This window comes from Cuculus canorus, chromosome Z, assembly GCF_017976375.1.
Source record: "Cuculus canorus isolate bCucCan1 chromosome Z, bCucCan1.pri, whole genome shotgun sequence".
In the NCBI taxonomy this organism is placed as follows: Eukaryota; Metazoa; Chordata; class Aves; order Cuculiformes; family Cuculidae; genus Cuculus; species Cuculus canorus.
Window position 1 is genome coordinate 12,387,505 of NC_071441.1, and position 25,353 is coordinate 12,412,857.

General features: G+C 36.0%; 1 protein-coding gene across 7 annotated transcripts in view; it reads left to right on the forward strand.

The window, feature by feature from the left end:
- Positions 1-25,353, forward strand: part of ERBIN (erbb2 interacting protein) — a 119,088-nt gene that overhangs the window by 76,213 nt on the left and 17,522 nt on the right. For 4 of the 7 annotated variants that reach the window (XM_054053835.1, XM_054053839.1, XM_054053841.1 and 1 more), the window contains exons 8-21: positions 3,675-3,738; positions 6,194-6,268; positions 7,645-7,789; positions 8,225-8,297; positions 9,349-9,478; positions 9,819-9,934; positions 10,958-11,027; positions 12,030-12,129; positions 13,960-14,081; positions 14,685-14,855; positions 15,574-15,756; positions 17,977-18,094; positions 19,788-19,971; positions 20,319-21,843. In XM_054053835.1, coding sequence (XP_053909810.1) covers positions 3,675-3,738; positions 6,194-6,268; positions 7,645-7,789; positions 8,225-8,297; positions 9,349-9,478; positions 9,819-9,934; positions 10,958-11,027; positions 12,030-12,129; positions 13,960-14,081; positions 14,685-14,855; positions 15,574-15,756; positions 17,977-18,094; positions 19,788-19,971; positions 20,319-21,843 — 3,076 coding nt within the window. The remainder of the gene's footprint in view (positions 1-3,674; positions 3,739-6,193; positions 6,269-7,644; positions 7,790-8,224; positions 8,298-9,348; positions 9,479-9,818; positions 9,935-10,957; positions 11,028-12,029; positions 12,130-13,959; positions 14,082-14,684; positions 14,856-15,573; positions 15,757-17,976; positions 18,095-19,787; positions 19,972-20,318; positions 21,844-25,353) is intronic. The other 3 variants (XM_054053836.1, XM_054053840.1, XM_054053838.1) reach the window with 2 other exon arrangements.

A 25,353-nucleotide genomic window follows, 5' to 3' on the forward strand; every position in this document is an offset into this window, starting at 1 on the left:
TGCCACCTTTGTTATTCTCTGCTGGTACTATTATGGTTCAGCTGAGGGAGATTAAGGCTATTTAGGCTATCTGGTTTTGCTACCGTGAAGCACTGGGATCGTATGTTGTTTATGTATGATGTGCGCTGTGGAGAAAAAAAAATTCATTGTGGTGTCCATAGTATAAAGGAGGTGGTCTGCCTTTCAGGATAATGCAACCAACCATGCAGCAGTTGACCTGGCTAACAAAGACATCCATGGCCTGGCTCTAATTATTGTGTTAGAACAGAAGCTGGTGTGAAATTAGAATTTATACGGTTTTCAAACCTGAAAATGTGTTTTAAAAGTAATATGCTGTACATCTTTAAACAGTGTAGTAAATACAAAGGCTTTTTTTTGTAAGCTAAGAAGATGTAGCAGTATATGCTAATATTTTTGTTGCAAAATAAAACAGTATTTTCTTATTTTCTTGTCAGTCTCAGCTTTTTTTATATTTTTGTACTTCTTACGAATGTGAAAGAATTCACTGTGAAAAATGTATTTGGTTAGATTTCTGCAAAATCAGATAGTCCTTTTGCTGAATTAAATATGCACATATTTTTTTAACACTAAAGTATAAAGCAATTAGGAGTCTGTTGATCAAAATGGGTAATTAATGCCAACACACTAAATTGACCTTGCTTTGTTCCAAATGCATTGTTTTGCTTGGAGCTTATCCACAGTCAGAGACTGCAAAGCTGGCAGTATTATTATGCAAACCAGTCAAATGAAAATATTTCAGCTGAAAGGAAAGCAGAAATACACAGATACTGCTTCAGAGGCATTTACCTGATAGCTGAAAATTGGGAATATGGTCCAGTGGAATTCTAAAAAGCTTAATTTTTTTTTTTTTTTGTTAGGCTTCTCTCTGTTGCATAGTTGTCGATAAAGACAATAACCTTTTTAGAAAAAAGCAAGTTATCTGAGAGTGCAGTTACAGTGACTCAGGGCCCAGTCTTGTTGTCACACCATCCCCCTTGAATTGTATGCTGCTTCAAATAAGTGCAGCTGTACCATAACCTTAGGGAAGCTGCTTATTTACAACATTAGAATCTGAGGCATAATTTAGACTATCTGATCCTTTAGAAGGATAGATTTGACAGCAAGTTCAGTAATGTGAACTATAAAACACATTTTTCAGTTTATGGAAGGGATTACATGGTGCTGTGGTGAAGACGGAAATAGGTGTAGCTCAGTGATACAGTAAATTTTTGTTTCCTGTCCTGTACTTCTCTTCCATCAGCAGTGAATTTTCCTGTAACTTCAGCATTATTGGAGGCTTTGTTTGCAGTTTTTCTGAAGATACGGTTGCCCTATAAACAATTCAGAAAAGCAAAAGGATATTTATCATAGAATAGCTGGAAGTGCTATAGATTAGGCAGACAGTGGGGAAGGGTAAGAAAATAACTGAGGCCTTGGTCTTCACACACATTTTTGTGTGTTTTGCAGTGAAGTGGATGTGTTTACGAGATTACGGACGTTTTGGCAAGTGAAAAAAATCAGTAAAGTTATGTTGTTGTACTGTTCTATAACATTAATTTTAGATACTTGAAAAAGATTTGCAGATATGGTGGTATTTGGCAGGTGATTGGACTTCATGTTCTTATAGGGCTTTTCCAACCTTGATGATTCTGTCATTCTATATTTACTTTGGTTGCAAACAGCAAGACCAGGACCCTGAGTGGAAATGTAATAGTACTTTTTTTTTTAAATTATTTTTAGTAAGACGGTGAAGATTAAGGCAAGAATGGGGACTTTGGTTGCCTTAGAGAGGCATTAAGGATATAGCACTAGCATCTTGGGAAGGGAACATCCAGAACGGGCTGGAGTGGAATTTGTGTGTCTGGTGTAATTTGGCAGCAGGGAAGAAGAGGAGCTTTATTACTTAGATTTTGTGAATCAGATGTTATTGTGTAAACAGCGTGGCCTCAGAATTGAATGGTATACAGGAGAAAGGAGAAAAAAAATTACTCAGACCTTAGAGTGTGTTGGCCTGGGCAATTTATGTTTTTTCTTGTGTATCTTTACCAAGCCATTAAAATAAAGAGTTCATGTTGAAGTGAAACATATAATTCCATTCACCTCAAACTGAATTTTTCAAATTGAAAACTCCATCCGACTTGGTTTCTATTCAACCTCATCAAAATTCACGTACATCAGATTTAACTTCTTTCATTTTGCTGATGTTACCAGATTTTTTAACCTTCACTTTTAAAATTGGTATTTATTTTCTAAGCTGAAAATTCAGTTCAAATAAAAATCAGGTCATTGTCTTAAAACTTTTAAATGAAAGGGCCATAAAAATGTTAAAATAAGCATTTAGAAACATAAACTTTTATTTAAACTAATATATCAAATTCAATCCCACATAGCTGTGACTCTCCCTTAATTTACTTTTAGCAGCTGAAATTTAGATCATCATCAGTGAAGTATGGACCGCTGTCCATAGTAGCCCACAGTCTAACTAATGTAGCTTGAAAACATTAGACATCTAAAACCTTTGTAAATTGAAGCTATCAGTAAAAGCAGAGCATGATGTTGACAACAATGTTTGGAATGCTGCAGAATGATAGGCTAGATCCGCTAGGCGAGTCTTCAGGTATGTTTTTGTGAGAAGTGTTGGGGCAGGTTTGTTGGCAACATATGGCACTGAAATTGGTATTGTTGTGGTCTCATAAAGCTTTGATAAATTTAGCTTGTGCAGTATGTTAGAGGAACTTGGATGATTTCTGTTAGAATTGGAAAATGAATGTTTGCAGTTGGCTTACCAATGATCATCTGGTTCTTGAGCTTAAGAAAGAGTAAAAATGTTTCTCAGTTTGTTTGTGTCAGAAATGCTGTGGCCAGCAGGACCAGAGAAGTGATTGTGCCCCTGTACTTAGCACTGGTGAGGCCGCACCTCCAATACTGTGCTCAGTTTTGAGCCCCTCACTGCAATAAAGACGTTGAGGTGCTGGACCGTGTCCAGAGAAGGGCAGCAAAGCTGGTGAGGGGACTGGAGAACAAGTCTTATGAGGAGCGGCTGAGGGAACTGAGGTTGTTTAGCCTAGAGGAGGCTGAGAGGAGACCTTCTCTCTGTCTACAAGTACCAGAAAGGAGGTTGTAGGGAGGTGGGTGTTGGTCTCTTCTCGCAGGTGATAGGATGAGAGGGAATGGCCTCAAGCTGTACCAGGGGAGGTTCAGATTAGACTTTAGGAAAAACTTTTTCATGAAAAGGGTTATCAAGCACTGGCACAGGCTGCCCAGGGAAGTGATTGAATCACCATTCCTGGAGGTATTTAAGAGACAGATAGATGAAGTGCTTAGGGCTATGATTTAGTATTGGACAGGTACGGTTGGACGTGATCATCTCAAAGGTCTTGTCCAACTTAGGGATCCTCTGATCATAGAAATTACTATAGTGGTCTTTAGTTTTTTGTAAATCAATCTGTAGATGAGTTGCAGTATGCTCTTTGTGTGGCAGTCAACAGTTGGCATAATCATGAATATGTACGTGGTTGTACAGTGTGTGAAAACTTGACCATTTTCAGATATCAGGTAGAACGGCATCAGTACTTAACACTGATTAAAATAATATATTTGTATGAGTAGAGGAAGATTGGATGTAACTGATATTTTTTTAAATCTGATTCCTTATTAATACCCTTCCTGCGCAGAACCATGTCCAGACTGACTCAGCTGGAGAGACTGGACTTAGGAAGTAATGAATTCACTGAAGTGGTGAGTTTTGCCTTAGTAACAGAGATCTGTATCCTTTGTAAGTCTCTTTATCCTTGAATCTATTTTTAATCAATATGAAAAAGTCAACATTAGCTTAAGAGTTCTGCTATTGAGCAAATATTTTGTATGCCTCATACGACTTTATGGAGCCTTTTATCTAAATTATGTGTATATTCTGATGCATACGTGTATGTTTTCCCTCAATTTGAAAATAAAAATCTGCTATAGTGTGATTATTGTATTGGTAAAAAATAGTGGTAATGTGTGTTTGAATTATAAACATAATTGTTTGTCTTTCAGCAAATTTGCTATCATATATTTCATGTTGCAAGTAATGTATAAAGAAAAGAAAGTTCTTCTGTATAAAGTTGTGTGTATAAACCTGCACTTATTATTGTGTACTAACTATTTAGATCCAAGGGAAACTACATTCACTCTAAGTTTTAATATTATTCAAACCAGTAATTATAGTTGAGGTGCTTAGGTTTTTCCTTCAGTTTGGGTCAACTTGTTTCTTCTTTGTGATCTTGCAAACTCATTTTATATTTACAATCACTTCACTTCTTTGCTTCTGCAAGTAGTTTCCTGAATAAAGGAATTGTAGTAGAAGTATAGTGGAATATAGGAGGTCTGACACAAAAAAAAAATTGAGATTGTGCCCACAACTCTATGTAAGAACTTCTTAACATCAGCCATGATTGCCTTCGAGACAGTTCCTTTCTGGGATGACACACAGATGTACATAGTGCTGCCAACGTTCAAATCAGTTCCATAAATAATTTCAGAAAGGCTGTTGAGCATCTCCACTGTATTTGCTTTCACATCATCTACCAGCAAAAAATGGGTTTCATTGAGGACTTGAGTAGATCTTTGGAAAGAGGCAGAAATCTCAGGGAGCCAGGTCTGGTGAATAGGGTGAGTACTCAAGCACAGGGGTGTTGTTATTAGTTAAAAACTACTTCACGGACAAAGTGTTGTAAGACTGGCACATTACCTTGATATTAACTTGCTGCGCACTCTTGCACACCTACATTTTCTGACCAAGGGTCAAAAAAAAATTGAGATTGTGCCCACATCTCTGTGTAAGAACCAAGGGTCAGAAAATGTCTATATTTGAACACATATCCACTTGTACCAAGTGAAGCAATGAATTTATGCCCTGTCTCACTGTGACCAGTTAGAACATAGTGTGTAACCATCTCTTTGTCTCTTTCTGCCCCTGTTGGTTCCCTGGCTATAGGCTTAGTCTCTTTTTTTTTTTTGTGTTGGACCTCATACTCACTTGCCATATAGTCAAGTCAAGCATTTGTGTGTCATTAGTAGATCATGCAGGGCTGAGCACTTGCCTTGTTATCTGATTTGGCAGATAGGGAAGTGTATTTAACAAATTGTTCATTAGTATTGTTACATTTCCAGCCATAACCATTACTGCCATATTCTTATTACAGGGTAGATATTTGTGTGTGAGCCTTAAACTAACATGATCAGGCCCACATTAAGCCATAACAGGCAGGAACTGAGTATAGGCTGCAAAATTACCTGTTTTGGTATGTTTTGGCTGATTGCTTCATCTCTCCCAGCCTTATAGCAACAAGAGTCAACTACTAGTAACTTAGTTCATTAACATCTTTTTGTGAAAGCACAAAAGGTTAGAAAACTCTTTTTTGATAAAGATCTGTCTGAAAAATAGTCTTCAGTTCAGACTTTCCCTTGGAAAATTAGTTATTGGAAGTCAGGACTGCAACTTAACGCAGAGATGCTCTATAATCACAGTAAACAAAATTGAATTCTGCATTTAACTGAACTTGGTTGTTGTTAAGGTGCAGTAGCACCTCTTTTGTATTGCTTTCTCGGGAGGGAAATTTAGATATGAAAGTTAATACAACGTGGATGTTTACCAAGAAGTGGTCTTTCCCTGATATGTAAGATAGTTGAACGAGTACTTCTAATAAGTTGTAATGGAAGCACAATCCTGCACTTTATGAATGGAGTCATTTGCTTTTGTCAGGCAGATGCACACTTTGTTGATACAAAATTAAGATTTGTGTTCCTTTTCCTCAATATCAAAAAATCTTTGTGGTTTTTGAAAAACAGGTTTTCTGAGTTGATGGAATTGAAGTGTATTTAGATCTCTGTGAGAGGGGAAATTATATGGCTAATGCTTATTGTTAATTTATTGTTATTTAAAAATAATGCTTTCTGTTAAGAAAAAAAAAAGCCTACACAGTTTCTGTAAGGATTATTTAGAGCTGTGATTAAGTCCTTAAAAGTTTTTTGTATATCTAGTGTATATTTATATTTAAAAAAGTGAATTAACTGGGTTTTCTTTGACCCAGTGTTAGAAGTGTATATGACAGCTCTAATAAGACATGACTTAAAGTTACAATAGGTGAATCACTGAAGTTGGTTTTGCCTTCCACTATTTTCCTTTTAAAAAAATGGCTTCCTTTTACAGCCTGAAGTACTTGAACAACTGAGTGGGTTAAAGGAATTTTGGATGGATGGAAATAGACTAACACTTATTCCAGGGGTAAGCTGTTTTTCTGTATTAAACATAAGTATTTTAATTTACAGTGGATTTTGCTTTTTCAGCTCTCATATATGTTAAGGTTGTTATGTAATTTTAATGTTAAAGTCTAAAAGCTAAATGCCTCCTAATAGCATAATTAGTTCACTTAAAAATTGTCACTGATCATGACAGTTGGCTACATGCATTTTCTTTAATTGAAAGTTGTATACCTCTCACCTAAAAATTATGTTCTGATACAGGAAAGGGGTACAAATGTTGGATTTGATTTAAGGTTGACTTGGCCCTTCCAAAAAAAGGATTATTTTGTGTTAGATAGCAAGCAGGAATTCCGTAGAATCATAGAATAGTTTGTGTTGGGAGGAACCCTAGGGGTCACTTAGTTCCAACCCCCCTGCCCTGGGCAGGGACATGTCCCACTAGATCAGGCTGCCCAGTGCCTCATCCAGTCTGGAAGCCCCATCAAACCTGAATTTACAGGATAAATCTGTTGTGTGAGTTTTTACTGTTCATCTTATACTTGTTCAGGTGCCATGTGTACAAGAAGCATAGCTAGTTCCTATGAAAACGTGCTGTTGTCTTTGTGTTCCCGATACCTCTCAGAAATACATGGGTATAGACTCACCTATTATTGCAGTACACGTGCACCTATGCTTATCTAGTAAACTAGTAAATGAGTATATGAAATTTTGGAAGGAGGTGGTCTATTTTCTGACTTGAAATCTCTCACAGCCTGCTGATGTGAGGCTTTCTTGCCTGATTAGTAGTCTCCTCTACTGTCTTTCCTCACCCCAGCTAACTCTTCTTTGAAGAGCTGAGTGGATATATCAAATATTTCTGCTTTACAGTAAAACTGTATTTGTGAAACTGACTGCATCTTCCCGTTGAAGATTTCAAACAAGTAGTGTGCACGGATCTTCAAGCTTATTCTTGGTTCACATGAAAATGCTTGTATTTTCAGTTTAGTACATTTAGGGATTCATTGTTTTTCTTGAGGTTAAGTAGGATGCAGTTTTACACAAAAGGCAAAAATAAGCATTAAAAGACTACTGGAGCCTAATGATCTTGTATTAACTGTCTCTGTCTGAAGTTTGTTCTGAAGCTTCGGTTAGCTATTCACGGTAACTAATCAAACTTGAATTTGCAGAATTACTGTGGTGCATCTGTGTGTGTGTAAAAACATTAACTATGTGTACTTGCATAAAGTATTTCATTATAAAGCTTGGATATTTTGCATAAAGTTTTATTTCAGCACTGTATATAGGTTTTCTCTGTTCCTCTGGCATTACACATGGGAGACAGTTCGTTATCAAATCTGCTGGATTTTTTTGTTTTGAGCTTGCACTTAGCTGGAATGCTTTACTTTTTCTTGCTTTTAGTTCATAGGCACTTTGAAACTACTAACCTACTTGGATGTTTCTAAAAACAACATTGAAGTTGTTGAAGAAGGTATTTCAGGTTGTGAAAGCCTGCAAGACCTGCTGTTATCCAGTAATGCACTTCAGCAACTGCCAGAGTCTATTGGTTTGTATTTTCAGTTTTTTTTTTCTTAAAAACTTACTGTCCAGACATAGAATGCTTGAAAATACACAAATGGCATTTTAGATCAGTTTCAATTCATTGAAAGTGCCAGTTTTTTATAAGGTTGTAATATGTAATTGAATAATATTGAATAAAATTTTTATTTGTTTTGGAGCATTCTTGACTTGATACAGTAGTTTGTAAATAATTTTTTTTTTTTCTCTACTTTCAACCATGGGTGGCACATGGTAAGCTGGCAAGTAAATTCTGTAAGCTCACCTGTTTATTTTGTTAAGTATACAGCACTATAGGCATGCCAGGTTATACAGAAGATGTGATTTGATTGCCCATAATTTTTTTTTCTCTTTAGTTTAAAATTAAAATTAAGCTCAATGAACTCAAACCTCATTTTTTATTTACTTGCTCATTTTATTACAGGTTCCCTGAAGAAGGTGACAACACTTAAAATTGATGAAAATCAATTAATTTATTTGCCAGACTCCATAGGAGGGTAGGTATTTCACCTTATAAGCCTGCATTGCCTTTCTGCACACTTCTCTGTAACAGTGGCTCCTTTTTTGAGTGTTTTTACACTTAAATTTAATATTTTCTGCATATTAATGTCTTAATAAAATTGAAAGCAAGTGTGTTTTACTTCTAGTTTGCAGCATATATGTTCTTTATTATTATTTAATTTCAAAAGACATATGTTCCTCACTAATTAACACAGCCACCAATGTATAGAAGAGAAATTGAATGTGACAGAAAACAAGATGCTTAAAAAGGCAGTCAGCTGCCTGAAATTTTTTTTTGGCAGTGGATGTGCTAAATATTGCAAATGATTGAAACACTATCAAAAAGCTTGTAAAAAGGGAGTCTGAACACACATTTATCTTCTTTTATATCGTAAAGAGAATTATCACCTGTTCATCTGCAAGTTTTTTAATGTATAGTTTGTTGTTCGGCAATTTAATTTAAAACTTGCAAGTTATGGCAAAAATAATTGGCTCAGAATTAACGTTCTACAAATGAAGGGTATTTTTTCCAGTTATTTGCTCCCATTATAATTAATGTAAGTTATCTTTGCAAATTTACAAAATACTTCTTCACTGCCAGGTTATTAAGTTATGTGTCTCTAACTCTTCAAATCCTTTTCTTGTTCAGAAACCACACTCAGTTCCCGTTTGGCTATGATCTGTTCCCTCCTGAATTTTTTCACTGACTTGCACTAGCATGTTTTCTTGTAGTACACAAATGTTTGATGTTGCTGACCACCCTATTTTCAGTGAATGCTCTCTTATGAGAACCATGTAAAGTAGATTTAGAAAAACCCAAACACCATCCCACCACCACCCCTCTAAGCAAACAAAAAGTCTTAACAATTAACTAACAAACAACAGAAAAAAATCCCAAAACCTATTTTAGGAAATCTGTAAAGAATTTTCCTTGGATTGTAATTCCCCTGGGTTTCGCAGTTTTATTTTGAATTAAATTTCAGACTTGCAATTAATAGTGGCACTATAATATGTATAGAGGACTAATTTTTTTTTTTTTTATGGCAGGTTAATATCAGTAGAAGAACTGGACTGTAGTTTCAATGAGATTGAAACATTGCCGTCTTCTGTTGGGCAGCTCACTAATATAAGGACATTTGCTGCGGATCATAACTTTTTAACACAGCTGCCATCAGAGGTATATATTTAATTACGAAACTGTAAAATTAATATTTTCATGTATTTCAAACTTTGTAGTCTGTCACTTAGGGATAAAGGTTAATTCTTGAGTAGCTTTTCTTCATGCATGCTTTTAAAGGAAGATGTGTACAAATATGCAAGTTTTCAAATAACAAAATTGTTTTTTGTAAACAAGTAGAAATTTGTGGCTAGTGTATTGAAACTAAAAGAAGGTTTACTCTGTAAGTAAATTAATACTTTACAGGCAAAAATAGCTGTAGTAGTAATTGTTTTAAAGCAGTAAAAATTTGCATAATTACAGTCGTGAAAATGAATTAATTATTTGGATTTTTTTTCAGATTGGAAACTGGAAGCATGCAACAGTGTTGTTTCTGCATTCTAATAAGCTTGAATTTCTCCCTGAAGAAATGGGTGATATGCAGAAATTAAAAGTCATCAATCTGAGTGACAATAGGTTTGTGAATGCATTCATTCAAGTAGAAGTTGTATAAAGTACAAAAATAGTGTAGAGATACTGTTATGAATATACTGTGTTATCTCTCTTTATCTTGGGAACTGCTTAAAAGCTGACTGAGACTTGTGTATTTCATGTATTATTGTTGTATTCTGGGTCTTGTAGTTCCATTGTATTAAGCTATTTGTATTTTAATAACTTGGCTCATGACACATGCATGGAAGCACAACTTCAACACATTCATTATTCTTAGCAAGTGTTTTTCTGGGGAATTATTCTGGTTATTTTCATAAAGCTTTTGATTTTTTACTTAAAAGTTAATAACTTCCTGTATTGCGTCTGCAGAACAAAACCGTATCACAGTGTAGTGTGAAACACTTGTGTTTGCTGGGGAAGGACTGAAAGACAGTTGTGTTTTATTACAATTGGTTGTTAAAAACTGATAAAACATCTCTCTTCTGGGAATTAGCAGTTAGTGAAATTGAAAGATGCTGGGAGAAATATCTAACTGACCTCTCCCTCCTGTTCTGCCAGTCCAGCTTCTCTATACTCTGTCTGTAGCTTGATTTATCCGTTAATGCCAGAACTTCTGTTACCCACAGCAGCCTCTTTCCCACAAAAGTATCTTGGAAAAAAAAAAGAACAATTTTCAGGTGTAGCACTTCTTTCTTAATTGGCCTGCATATATATCAAAAGATAGAATGCTGAGGATTCAGATAAATTAATTGTCTTCAAAATTGTGTTCAATCACTGAGCTGAGTTAAGTTGAAGTTCTGTTGTCTCTTTTTTCAGGATATTTGCTAAACTGGGAAGAAATGTTTTTCTGTTTGCTTCCTTTTTTTTTTTAATGCCTGCTATAGCATAGCTGTCTACTAAATGCTCTTGCCTGTCAATAGTTACTAATTTAATTATATCTGTAAATGCCCTTTCTAAACATTTTTACAGGCTAGTGCAAGATTGTTTCCTAACAGTCTTAATGGTACTGATAAGTGTACTTATATAAATTCTTCTTGTAATTTACAGACTGAAGAATTTGCCATTTACATTTACAAAACTGCAGCAGCTCACTGCTATGTGGCTATCGGACAATCAGGTGAACTTTTTAAAAATTAAAAATAGATTGTTGACTTTATTCCTGGTGGAATTGAGAAGTACGGAGCCATCTGTTAAACAATGAGAGCTGGTATAGTGTATATACATCAGCACTTCCTTGGCATTATTATGTCAGTATTCCTGAAATAACGCTAAGCCTGTCTGTCTTTGGAGACTTTAATACTTCTGGTGAAGTTCTGTGAAATGCAATTTAACAGATGTTGAGTTTTTTTTGTTTTGTTTTACATAATTCAGGCTTGTTTACACAGGAGAGTTAGTGCTTCATAAGCTACTACTTGAATATGTAGCATGCTGTTGCTGCACAGCTATACCTTTGGGGAAACTCAGCATGTGTTTTTTTGAGCTAGGTTTCTTGCCACACCTTTGAATGATGTGACTGTCTGAGTTTCAAGATATTAAGCAGTAACTCATGCACTTACGGCTTGTGTTTTTTGCTGTGTATTGAAGCCCTATCTACTATGCTGATTTCTTGAATGGCATTAAGGTGTACAGGGCTGCCAGGAATCTACTGGCCTCATACATTGCATACACTTTTACTGTTACAGTAATCGCAAGCATCTCCTGCTCTTTTTTTGTAAGGAGTGCGAAATATTCAATCTAGTGTCAATGTGTAAAACTTGAGTACAAAATGTTTTATGATTGTTTGCAGCTTTAAATGGCCAAATGTGTATTCCCAGTCAGCCTACTTGGGGTAGTAATAAGTCCCAGCAATAAACTGGGTTATTTTTTGAATATCAAGTATTTGCTTTTGTCTTGAAGCTGTTACTGTGTTACATTTCTCAGCCAGAGCCAGCTGTCAGTCAAATACAGACATGTTAATAACTTCATTTTGTGAAAAGTATTCAGAGGGGAAGTGATTTTAATATTGTACAAGGTGGAGTTGTCTTCAAAGTAATGGGACAGCCATGCTCTGTGATGTGTAGATGGTACTTACTTTTTATATGTATTCTCGTAACTTATCCTTCTTTCATGTGCTTCCTAGTCTAAACCACTTATCCCTCTTCAAAAAGAAGCTGACCCTGAGACACAGAAAACAGTGCTTACTAATTACATGTTCCCCCAGCAACCAAGGACTGAGGATGGTAAGAATTTCTGAAATACCCTGTTGGAATGCTTACTTCTGAAAATAATAATGGGAAGAATGTCCAGCTAGTATGATTTTCACTAGGTAATATTTAAATACAAGTTTTCTTCAGACTTGTAAGCGATGACGAGTTAGTTCTGAAGAATGAGAGCAGTAAATAAATGTGATGTACTTATTGGTAAATTCTAGGTGGAACTGTTTCAGTGGGTGAGGTGGGGCTGGTGGGATCACATTCTGCAATGATTATCACTTCCCAGTGTGACACCCTGTTTCATTCTGGAAGAGCTTAATGATTAGAGGTGAAATTCTCCTTAGCAGGTGTCTGCTTTAGACTGACTGTTTTAACAGACAAAATGTTTCCCTAGTTACTGGGTATTTTTCACAAAGTGCATAGCATTCTGTGTTCCGTTGTAAAATTTTTAAGAAATCTTAAACATATTACGAGGTTGGAAGGGTCTTCAAGGATCATCCTGTCTGACCTTTTTAGGATCTGTAGTTTAAATTAGATGGCCCAGAACCCCGATGAGCCGAGCCTTAAAAGTGTCCGCTGTAGAGGAGTCTACCACTCCCCTGGGGAGATTATTCCAGTGTTTAACTGTTCTCATGGCGAAAAGCTTTCTTCTGGAATCCAGTCGGAATCTCCCCAGGATTAATTTACACCTACTAGCCCTTGTCTTTTCCATGTGACTTCTTGTAAAAAGGGAGTCTCCATCCTCTTGGTGGGCGCCCTTTATATACTGGTACATGGCAATAAGGCATCTCCTCTTAAGTCTGAACAGACCTACTTCTCTCAGCCTTACTTCCTATGGTAGGTTTCCTGGTCCTCTGATCATCTTAGTGGCCCTCCTGTGGACTTTCTCCAGCCTGTCTGCATCTTTTTTATGTGTAGCGGGGACAATTTTATAGTTATAGTTTATAGGAATAGTTTATATATAGTTTATAGGAATGCTTTCATTGATGGTGAAGTCTGTTAGAATAATTTCAGATGTGCTAAAATGTTAAGTTTTACCCAGTAAACAGAGAGTAACAAATATTACAATGCACTTGTTGAGCCTTCTAATTTAGTATTTTTCTATTTTGGGCATAGAAGTAGTTAATATGAACAGTCTTGGCATTGCTAGTGAAGGATGTACATTTGCAGGCATGGTGGTGGTAGATTGATTAGTCTTTTTGGCATGCTAAAGTAAAAACTGGCTGATGTAACAGGAAGCATGGAGATGTGCTTGAATAAGAGACAGTGGGTACCCAAAAGGCTCTTTTTCTCTCTTGTAAAATTATGCAAAAATTGCTTTGTAAAGTTCCCGTTATTTGTATAACTTCTGTAAAACCATGTTTACCTTGTTTTAGATGCTTTTTTTTCCCCAGGGTTAATAATAGTGCTGGGTTCTTTGTCACTAAATCAGATGTATGCTATTATGTGCTTAATGAGATCTCCTCACTAAAGCCAGGCTGTATAAATCCTTATAGATATAATTTACATTTGTATGCATGCAAATGTGTGTATATTTATATTTTTATATATATATATAAAAAAGTACTTTGCAGCAGAGTTCTGAGAATTTTCAAGCGTGATTGTTAAGACTAGCATACAGCTGTGTGTATTATTTTTTTTTAGAGATGGAGATTTTGCTATTATGCAAATATAGCCAAGTTCATAAAGCATTGGCCGTGCAGTCTTCAATTAATGGTGCTGCTAGCTTCTTATCTTTTAAGTATGCGTTCAGAAGGACACCAATCCCTCCCATCCTAAAGAAAGAATAAGAAGGTTTTTGTTTTGCTTAATGTGTCCTATTCTTATGAAAGATCTTGGTTTGGTTTTTATTTTTAGTTATGTTCATATCTGATAATGAAAGTTTCAATCCATCGCTGTGGGAGGAACAGCGAAAACAGCGTGCCCAGGTGGCATTTGAGTGTGATGAAGACAAAGATGAGAGAGAGGCACCGCCTCGGGTTAGTATGGAATTTATTTTTGAATACTTGAATAAGCGGGAGGGTGGTGCCTTCCCTCTTATCCCCACTCCCGAATCCCATCCTTTTCCTTACTGCAGCTGTGGATTTTTCTCTGCTGAAGGAATCAAGTCTTCAGTTATTAGTTACGAGAATCTAACAGGATGAAACACCGTGTTTGGGGAGGGTGAATGTTGGGGTTTCATTGATGGGGCATTTTTTTGTCCATACTGTTTAAGGTGAAGCACAAGGGAAGAAAACTCTCAGCTCATATAAGGCAATGCAGGTCATAACCAGGAGACTGACTGGTCATGAAGTGAAGAAGGGTAGTGGGGGAATAATGATTGATCCTGATTTCTCTTATTACAGTTGTTACAGTTCTTGCTTGCAGTCAGTGGATATGTTAATGGTATTGGGGTGGAAGTGATTCCTAATCTTGATGTGCTTTATAAACTTAACTCTGCATCAGTGCAGGTAGACTCAAACAACAAAGTGGAGATCCTAGATTGTTAATTGTTTTGTCTGAATTAATTGTCTGTTTTAAAGCTGATGTTTTAATGATGATATTCAATTTAATGTATAACATTATTGCTTTTTGTTGTACAGGAAGGCAACCTGAAGAGATATCCAACTCCATATCCTGATGAACTGAAGAATATGGTCAAAACTGTCCAGACAATTGTACATAGGCTAAAGGATGAAGAATCCACTGAAGATATTGCCAAGGAGTCAAAACGAGAAGGCCAGACAGTTTCTGTAAAAGATGTGGGGGTAAAGGTTAGAGATAGTATTCTCCTACTTTGTAAGACCCTCCAAAGACATAGTGTCATTGATTCCTCTTAGTTCTCTTTTCCATCTCCACTGATGCTTTAGCAAGAAAAATAGACTGAAAAACAGAAATTACCTCTTCACCATCTAAAGAAGTCTGTAGTAGTCTGGTTGCAGTAGCAATTTTCCTCAGTCGCTGAGCAGAAGCAAAGTGACTTGGTTCTCGGGCAAAAGCAAGCTGTGGATCTGTTAGAGAGATGGCTTTTTCACTTCCTGGAGGATGGCATCTTTGTCATCCCCTGATTCTCTCTTATGTGCTAGGCTTCACAATGTAATTCAGGATAGTATCTAAGGATCTTACTGCTTTCCCTCTTGACTGAAGGTTTGGCGTGATAAGATGGAAAGGCAGTTTTAGTGAGATGGTTAGGTGATAGACTATTGTTTGCTAACATGTCTCATTATGTATTTTCTTGGCCTTTTTTTTTTTTTTTCCTTTTAACTGGAAATTAATGGTACAAATTGACCTCAGTAGGGAGGAGAGTCACACTGATTGAGAAAGGGTAGAAAGTGTACCACAGTAATCTGCGGAGATTTCTCTGCATTTCATGCTTTAAAAGCTCAGTGTTCCCATGCTGTAATTTCCCAAAATACATAATGTTAATTCTAAATATCATATGTTGCTGAAAACATTCAGGATGTTTTTTCTGCTAATGTTTTAATCCTATAGACCTCAGAAATTGCTTCAATAAAGAACAAAGCAGATGAGAGAAAGCAGTATTCAGCAGGAAGCTCTGTGCAGAAGCTTACTGAACCAGAAGCTGAGCACAGCACCGCAAATTCACAGATGACTGCACTTGTTAAAACCTTGCAGAACGCGAAAACAAATGTTAACCATGAAGACACGCTCGAGGTATGGCATTACGATGAACATCGTAGCAGTCAAAGAATTGTACTGGTGGTGTATGGAATTTGTTACTCTGGGAAATGAAAAGTTATGTTGACAATAGCATAAAATTGCCATTCATAAGTGCTGTAAGGACACAGCTTTGCAATGCAATATTTTTCTCACTTCAGATTATATTCAATAAAAGTTGAAAGAGTTAATAAAAAGTTCATAATGAAAGATGGATGTAGTTAAAGAAAAGTAGTGCAAACTTGATTAGAAGTTGACTTAGTTATCACACTGTGAAGAGATCCAGACAGAATTTTCCATGTTTTACTCGATAGTCAGTTCTCACTAAATAATTGATTTTAACTGCCACTTAAATGACAAAGTATCTGATTAGTGGGAGCAATCAAAAAGTTGTATATGTAAGTGACTGTGCACTTCAATTTTAAATGAAAAATGAAAGATGGATTTAAAAGTATGTTTTCAGTTGTGTTAATTGGTAAGGGTACATGAATATGACTTGGATTGTGTTTACCTTCTATAAAAAGTCAGAGATTTTAAACTTCTTTGTATATGTCTCTGACAAAAACCATGTATTTCTTTATTTAGAATGTTTCAGATTTTTGGCGAATTTTGTAACTTGTCACTTAATTAGTTACCAGTCACAACCTGTAAAATGCTTTTTTCATAGCTTCACAAGCAGAGTATTTTTGCCCCTGTTGGGTAAGCAGTGGTACATGCATATATGACAGTTTTGCTGAAGAGACTTCGTGACAAGCAGTTGTGGCTGTTGCTGGCTATTTCCCCAAAAGCATGTTCCCACATCTACATACTTTCTGAAAATATTGGTTTTGATAGTTTTCTATAGTTTAGAAAACATAATTTCAGAAAGTCTTAACAATAGTGACAGCAATTCTTTGTAGCTGTCTGAATGCCAGTAAGTAGATGAGGCAGCAGTGTGTAGTCCATCAGGGATAATGAATTCTTTACTTCCATGTAATACCCTGCTGGTAACTGTTGCAGTTGAATCCAAATATCTAAACTTTGCATGCATATAAGTGTTTCATTTCAGCATTGATTACATTTCTTGTGTGTCACATCCAAGAGGAAAGGCAGTATGGTAGAGGCAATGAAGAGGTTGTCTGTTCCAACTGCAGAGAAAAACAGATGGATTTTTTGAAAAACCTTATTTTTAATGAAGTTTATCATAGTCTGTTTGCTGCACCTCATTCAGATTTGTCTTCCCTGCGATCCAAAGAACAGGGCACATGAAAGGTAGTCTTCCAGTGGGTTCCACACACTAAGTGTTCTGAAACTTGTAAAAACAACTGAACATTGGCAGACTGCTTTCACAAATTGCAACACGTATTTTGTAGCATCTGTAATAAGAAACATGTTTACTAGAAAGAAATTTACACTTTAGGGAAGGAGGTTTTTATTCTTTTACAATATTACTGGAAACAATTGTTTTTTGCAGATGATAGGAGTAGAGTCCTGGTAGTAGGATGCTAGATCAGTCACGTGGCTCTCTTGCAGCAGCTTTGTCGGCTGATCTCATAAGTGCACTGAGCTCCATCTCATGGTTAGGAACTAGTGATTTCTAGCTTAAATGTATTAATCATTCCTTTATTTCTCTGACATTGTTCTTGAAGTTAAATTAATTTTCCTTTTGGAATTTGACCCCCAATGTAAATTTAAAAATGTAAACACAAGCTACACTTGCTCTTTTTTTGTTGGGCTAGGCAGGCCAAGCTCTTTAAGTCTTTTCTCATAGCACAGCTCACAATTCCCAAGATTGTCTTGGTCACGCTGCTCTACAGCTGTTTGAGTTTGACCTCTTTTCTGCATAACCAGTACTCAGCTAGTCACTCCAAGGTGTTTATTGGTTCAGTGATAACTTAGACTTGAGCTCAATTGGAGATTCTCTCTAGTGGTGGAACAGAGGCTACATCTGCTTGCTCCAAGTAGGTTGCAGCGAAAGTTACCAGTTTGAATGTTGTTCCCGTGGAGTTCATCAGTGACAATGAGAATCTGCATGTGCTGCTTCTTAGAGATAATTCAATGGCAGTTATTACTAAATTCAGTTGGCTTGCACTGCAAATAAGCTACTCAATTGTTATGCTCATGTTATGTTTCTTGGTTCTTCTTCCTTATTGTTTGGTGGGTGATGGTTTAGATAGCATTTACTTGACCTTTAAGCAGTTCTTTAAAAGGCACAGCATAAAACTGTTTTTCCTTTAGCAGGAGTCAGAAGAACTCTCCTCTGATGAAGAGATGAAAATGGCAGAAATGCGACCACCGCTGATAGAAACCTCCATGAACCAACCAAAAGTGGTAGCTCTTAGCAGTAACAAAAAAGGTGAGTTAACATAGAAAGCATTAAAAATATTGTGTGATTCTGGTAATTTTTCAACTCCAAGTTGCTAGTTTTTCCAAATTATGTAAAAGTTGATTTGTATGTTTGAAAAGGAAGACGATTAATTCTCTAGTTAAGCTATGAAAGCAGGAAAAAAATCTGCAGTATCTTATACTTGAGTGTGTTGTAGAGAAAGCTGTGTTGACAGCCTGGTTTTCTTGATTCTTGTCATCAGTTTAAAAGCAGAGGGGGAAGGGAGATGCATGTGTTTGGGGAACCGTTAACTCAAACATACTTTTTATGTGCTTAAGAGGACTGTAGAACGTGGTATTTACCTTGGAAACATTCCATGTTTACCTCCTCCCCCAGATTTTGTGAAGTATTCCTGCTGTAGGCAGCAGTAGGAGTTTAAATTTCTTAGAGAAGCTGTGCTCTCTTCCAAAGGCTTAAGAATAAACTTCTCTTGTGACAACTCTTTCTCCAGAGTCAACTACTCTTTCGGTTTTCTTTTTCCTCTAACAGGACACTTCAGGACATTGTTTTTGTTACCTAAGTTTTATATTGTCTGAAAGATAATTTCAGTCAGGGAAACCATTTCCTCGAGAGTAAGGAATGACATAAGATACAGTGAAAACAATGTAAATGTTGGAGAGCAAATTGTATTTTCCTTCATATGATACGTAGTCCATCACTTTCAAGGACTTTTCTGGCCACTAGATGTAAAAGGGTGAAATTTAGTAGGGTTGAAGAAAAATTGCATGGAGATAGCAGGAAGACTCTGCTGAGGGTCATTTGCAGGTGAAAAGATTGATATTTATCAGTGCTGTCTTTGGGCTTGTATGCCTAACTACGGTACTAAGTCAAAACTTTATTTTGTCTGGAGGTAGACATTAGTTTAACAAATTTATGCTTTTGGCATCTGTAACTGTGTCTTGGAAGAAAAAATTGAAATGTATCTGTTAATTCACTTATATCAAAATTGTGGCTGGCTTGAAGTCCCACAGGGAAATTATTTTTATATGGATATAGTATGTGAGTGTGCATGCATTATGCAAGAAGCAGTGTGCACAGGCGTAAGTTACTCTGAAAATGTTGTCGTAAGTGATCTGTAAAGCATAGGAATACATTGGATTTCTTTCTTGGGTTTTTTTTGTTGTTTGTGGTTTTTTTTATTTTTTTCATGTTCATGAAGCTACGCAGAGCTTATCCAGTGGTCTAGGTCTTTCCAGAGTGCTTGGTCTGATAAATGGCTGTTTACGAATGATATAATATTCTAAATCTAGAATTATGTACACTTTGAAAATCCTGCATGTGCAGCAGTACTTCATTTTCTTGGGCCCAAAAGACTCATGTGATTAAAAACTTCGAAATAATTTCAAAACCAAAAATATGATCTGATAGACATTAGGGGGAATTGATACATAATGTAGCACTAGCTTACCGCAGGGCAGCTTGGAATAAAGCAACCACTTAAATTTTATTAACAGGTGAGGGCTATTTTAAAAACGGGAACTGTTGCCAACAGTCTTTTGTAAGTTTAAATGAAATTTGCAAAGTTGTTAGTTTGTATCTAGGTTTCCTGCAGTAAGAATACTGAGGAACATGAGATAATTATTAATTAATTTAACATATGCATATTAAATAGCTATTACACAGATTATGTGTCTATAACTAAATTGTCAAATTTTTATTTCAGATGATTCGAAAGATGCCGATTCCTTGTCAGATGAAGCGACTCACAATAGCAATCAAAATAACAGCAACTGTTCCTCTCCTTCTCGAATGTCAGATTCTGTTTCCTTACATACTGATAGTAGCCAAGACATTTCTCTGTGTTCTCCAGACAAAGAACAGCCTGCTGCTGTTCTAGCCAAGATCAGGTTAGTAAGATACTGTATACCACTTAGCAAATACAATAGAACAGTATTACTTAATATTTCATAGTATGTGTCCATTCCTTTAATTCATTAATTGATAATTTATTAAATAATTTAAATTATGTTTTAAAATAAATTTAAATAATGGAATAGCTCCCTTATTGAAAAAAGAGCAGTAAAATTTAAAGGCTAATTTCAAATCCTAAATCTGCTTGTATACTTGTCTTTGTCCTGTTTTGAATGCACGGTGTAGGTTTGTTGCATGTTAATGGTTATGTTTTCTAAAACAGTTGTTAAAGGAATATGTTCGTTGCTTTTGGAATTTCATTTAAGAACCATCTTTTTTGCAGGCGAGAAGATGAAAATTTGAATAATCTTTTGCAGAATGGAGGTGATTTGAGTATTACAGTAGAAGAAAAAATAAGTGTCCAAGAGAAGGTTACAAATTTGTCTGAATATGAATTAAGCATTGAAGAAAGATTAGGCCTTATAGGAAAAGGTGTTGATTTAAGCACTTCTACAGAGGAGTCTCACAAATTAGACCAAATCAACATGAATATTGATAAACTCGTTAGTGAAGAGGCAGGGCCAGTTCCTGTGGAAAGGTTGCAAACACAGGAAATAGCTTCAGTAAAGGGATTTTTGAATAACAACATAAAAGAAGAAGGTGAGCACTTGGAAAATGGAAATAAATATCTTATAAATAAAGTAAATGGACATCCTGAGGAAGCAGTACAGTCTCCCAGTAAAGAAAAACTAACAAGAAGCACTACAGTTGATGGGGATTCTGCTGAGCTGTCTGTTTCAAGGAGCACTGAAGATTTGTCCCCACAGAAAAGTGGTCCTGTGATGAAATCTCACAGCATCACCAATATGGACACTGGTGGTCTGAAAGTCTACAATATTGTCAATGAGAATGGATCTCAACAGCCAAACTCAGTAGTAAAATCAGCATCTGACAGTGCAGATGGAAAAAACATAGTCCGAAGTAAATCTGCTACTGTTCTGTATGATCAGCCTTTGCAGGTTTTTCCTGGGTCGTCGTCATCATCATCTGATTTAGTATCTTCTACAAAAACTGTGTTCAAGTTTGACTCAAATCACAATCCTGAAGGTTCTAGTGTAGCAAGAGGACCAGTGACGACTGGTGCACAGATTTTCTGTGCTCCCCAGTATAATATTCAGTATAGCAGTAGTGTAACAGCAAAAGACACCTTGTGGCCCCAAAAACAAAACACCCAAGTAGAGCAAGGCAGCTTACCTCCTTCTCGTCTGCTTAGGTCTGACAGTACAGAAACTAACAGCTATATAAAGCATTCTGCCAATATGAATTTCTCCAATCATAACAATGTCCGAGCCAGTGCTGTGTATAATACTCATCAATGGATGGCTGGAAGACAAGCAGATATGTGGGCTATCCCACCAAATGACAGACTGCTCCCAGGAGCAACCAGACACACTCTTCAAAGGCAAAGCAGTGTATCTTCTACAGCTTCTGTGAATATTGGGGATACTGGTCCTCCAAGGCGGACCCAATTTCCTGAAGGGGACTATTTAACATACAGAGATTTACATTCAGTTGCAAGAGCTCCACCAGTAATGCCTGGGCAACAGAGACCTCTTTCTGCCAGAACATATAGCATTGATGGTCCGAATGTACCCCGGCCACAGAGTGCTCGGCCATCAGTGAATGAAATACCAGAAAGAACTATGTCAGTTAGTGACTTCAATTACTCACGGACTAGTCCTTCGAAGAGATCAAACCCAAGAGTTAACTCTGAGCACTCTTTATTAGACCCTCCAGGAAAAAGTAAAGTCCCTCATGACTGGAGGGAACAGGTGCTGCGACATATTGAGGCTAAAAAGCTAGAAAAGGTAAATATACTGTTTTTTCTAATATATGAAACTTCTACCTTTCTGTTACCTGCATATGGAGTAAGTTAGATACTCTGTGATTTTAATTGGCTTTAATTACCAGTGAAAATGTACTTCTGATACTGCCTTAGAAAGGATAAATGTGCTTGTGATGGTTATCTGAGAAACAGTCAAATAGTAGACTGTACATTGACCTTTTCACCAAAAGAAAACAAGTCCCTGTTGTTTTTACATCATACTTGCCAGCTTAGTCTGATTACTTTACAATACATTAAATAATGTCACATTGACCTGTTGGACTGCAAGGCGAGCTCTTTTAGGCCAGGTAATTTTTATTGTAGCATTGTATTTGTATTACACTAAAATACTCCGTTACAGTTCTTGATCTTTCAGTTCTGTCTTTTTCCCCCTGTTCTTTTGCAAGGCAAAGAAAAGCAGTAAAATCTATCTGGAATTATAAGTCTACAGCTGCAGTTGCTGAAGAACTAAAAAAAATAGTTAATATGTTGCTTTAGAGCCAGTTGTCTTTTGATGATGGGAATCTAACAGATTGTTGAATGAATATTTATTGCTGTGAGATGAGAACACTTAAAAATATTGTTCATTTCAGGAAATCACAGGAGGTTTTGATATAACTAGAGATGATGAACAGGATTTTTTTATGTACTGTAAATGCTATCAAGGATTTTGAGCTGATAAGTAGAGATGAACAATTACACATCTTCAAAGAATGAGTAGAGACTGGAAAAGTGTAATCTATGCTGTCCAGCTAAACGAGTTTAAAATATCATCTCAAATAATGGTTAGAATGTCATTAGCCTGATCTCATTTCCTTGGAGGGGAAGTGAGTAAAGCAGCCAAAATACATCTTGATTATGCCAGCTAGATAGATTTTCTTTTTTAATTCCTTTTGGAAGATCGTAGTTTAGTTTGTGATTATTGTTCTAAATACTTCAATATCCGTAACAGCTAAAGAAATATAATTGGAGGTGGTTGTAAAAATTATTTTCAGCTACAGTTTTTTCTTTGGAAATCCAAGTATTTGGAGGAGTGAGTTTGCTTTTGTTTGGTTTAAGTTGCATAACTTCAGGTGATAAAAAGGGATGTAGTTTGTTTGTTTTTTAAAAAGACTGCATAGCAGCTGCCCCTGTTCTTCTGATCGATTTTGAGTCATGACATAGATTGTTTTAAGTCTTCATAGTTCTGTGCTGTAGTGTGAGGACTCTTAGTTTCACAAGGTGGTTTCATACCACACCATGTTCCAGCCCTAATAAAAGATGAATTCTCTGATCTTCCATCCTCTTGGAGGCATATATCAAATCTTAGATGAAACAACAGAGAAGGAAAACTCTCAGCAGAGGGACTAATGCAGAGGGTAACAGAACTTCAGCGTACTGATGATGCAGCTTGTTTATAGATTGTTCTTACATTGTTTACGTTTGCCGTGTTAGGAAGGATGTTTAATACAGCAGTGATGTCTGCTCAGGTGCTATAGCAGTGTAGTCACCTTTAGTGAAATGAAATTGATTGCCTGACTTGATTCCCTTTATATCTGCCCATACTTTCTGTCATGCTTTATATGTAAACCTTACTTTCTGTGTTCTACTAGAAGGATATGGAGTAGCTGCTATTGAGATTATAGCTGTGCATCCAATTTAACAAATCTTAGAAGTCTGTTTTGTATGTGTATGATTCTTTTGTTGTGGCCTTGAAGTGTTTTAAAGCAGCTTTTACTTAGCAATCTTGAAATTTATTTATGGATTTAAAAGTGAATTGTTTATGTCATATTCTCTGGCATATGACTTGAAAGAAAAAATATGAACTGTGATAAATGTAGATATGGTCCTGTATGGCAGCTGGCAAATATGATAATGTGTAAATTCTAGGAATTTACTGGATAGTTCTTTGGTCTTTTAAAATAATGGTGTCAGTATTTCTGTTTGTAATTAAAAATTAGCTGAGTGGAGGGAGCTTAATCTATAAGCCAAACTTCTGGAATGTTTTGAAGTGTGAAAGAAAAAAATCAGTCATTTCAGAACTCAATTAAGGAACAATCATTTAAGGAATAAGTTAAATTACAGAGCTCATTTAAGAAAAGTTTATTGGAAATTGCTTTGACAGAGCCTTTCTGGATTTAAAATGGCGTTTCTTTTTTTTTAAAGCATATGACAAAACACTGACAAAAACAGGTATAAAAAATTAAACCTTATGATGAATATTTAATTCGTATCATCTTGCCTGTAGTTATACACAATGGCATGAGTTAGAGTATTACTTTACTGTGACTCTTCTGAGTCTGTTATTGAATCATGTATTTAATCATGTCTAATATTTCTGTCCTGTGCTTGTTAGGAAAAAGGGTGTAGTGGGCTTTGGGGGGTTGAGTTTGTTATGTGTTTGGGTTTTTTCTTTTCTGAAGGTCCTGAAGTACTTACTTATTTCTTTTTTACAAAATATAGTAACTGCAAGGAGAGAAAGGGGTGTAAACCCAACTAAACAGTGTCTGCTTGTTGTACAAATTAGAGAAACTAATTCTTGTTTTATTTATTAGCCATTTTGCTTGATGTAGGTAGTAATGGAAAAAGAAACTTTTAAGAGTTAATTTGCATGAGGGAAGATACAGAATTGTTTTAAATTCAGCATTCATTAAGTATTTATAATCCCTTTGGCAAGCTGCAAAGGGGCATATGCTGATCAACTAAATTGATACACCTGGTTGAAGGAAAGTGAAAATAGTTCATGAGAACATTTATATATAGAAATTTTGTATATATTCAGGAGAAACAATTTGCTTACCTAATGCAAAGAATAGGTTTTTCTGTTTTGTTGTGGGTTAAACAGAAGAGCTTATCTAAATGTCAAGCTGCTCTCTAGTGGTTATTTAAGCTGCTGGAAAACAGGTAGTCAATTCTGCCCCCACTCCCAACCCCACAGATTTAGTGCATGGGTGAGTTTTTAATTACAGTAATACTTTTCAACTTACTTTCCCTTTTGAGTGTGACTTGCCAATTTTACTACCTGATATGTCACAGTAGTCACTGTTAGTCTTGTTGAAAGTTTACATTAAGGAATTTAAACTACAATACCACCTGTATAAAAACACTAGTGTTACATATGTTTTAGTGTGTGGTAGAGTAATTTCTCATCTGTAAATTGCAGTAATAAATATTTACAACAGCGCTCTGCAAATATGATATTTCTATGTGCTGAGAAGGCAGAAACAGTTACTGGGCCTGACTCTGTCCTTTCCTTTAATGTGTATATTTTCTTTTTTGTTGTGGATCTTTTGGGAGTTCATCAGGTGCATGTTTGCTTTCAATTCAAATTTCCTCTCAAATTAAGTCCTCTCTTTTTTATCCACCTTATACTATTTGTCTAAAATAGCAGAACTTTCAGAAAAGAGGTCGTAAGTCTTAGTTTCTGCTTTCTAATTCAGAACTCAGAATTACATGGGTTTATTCTCAAATTTGCCAGTGTACAGTGCCTTATTAAAATAAAGTCCAAGTGTTT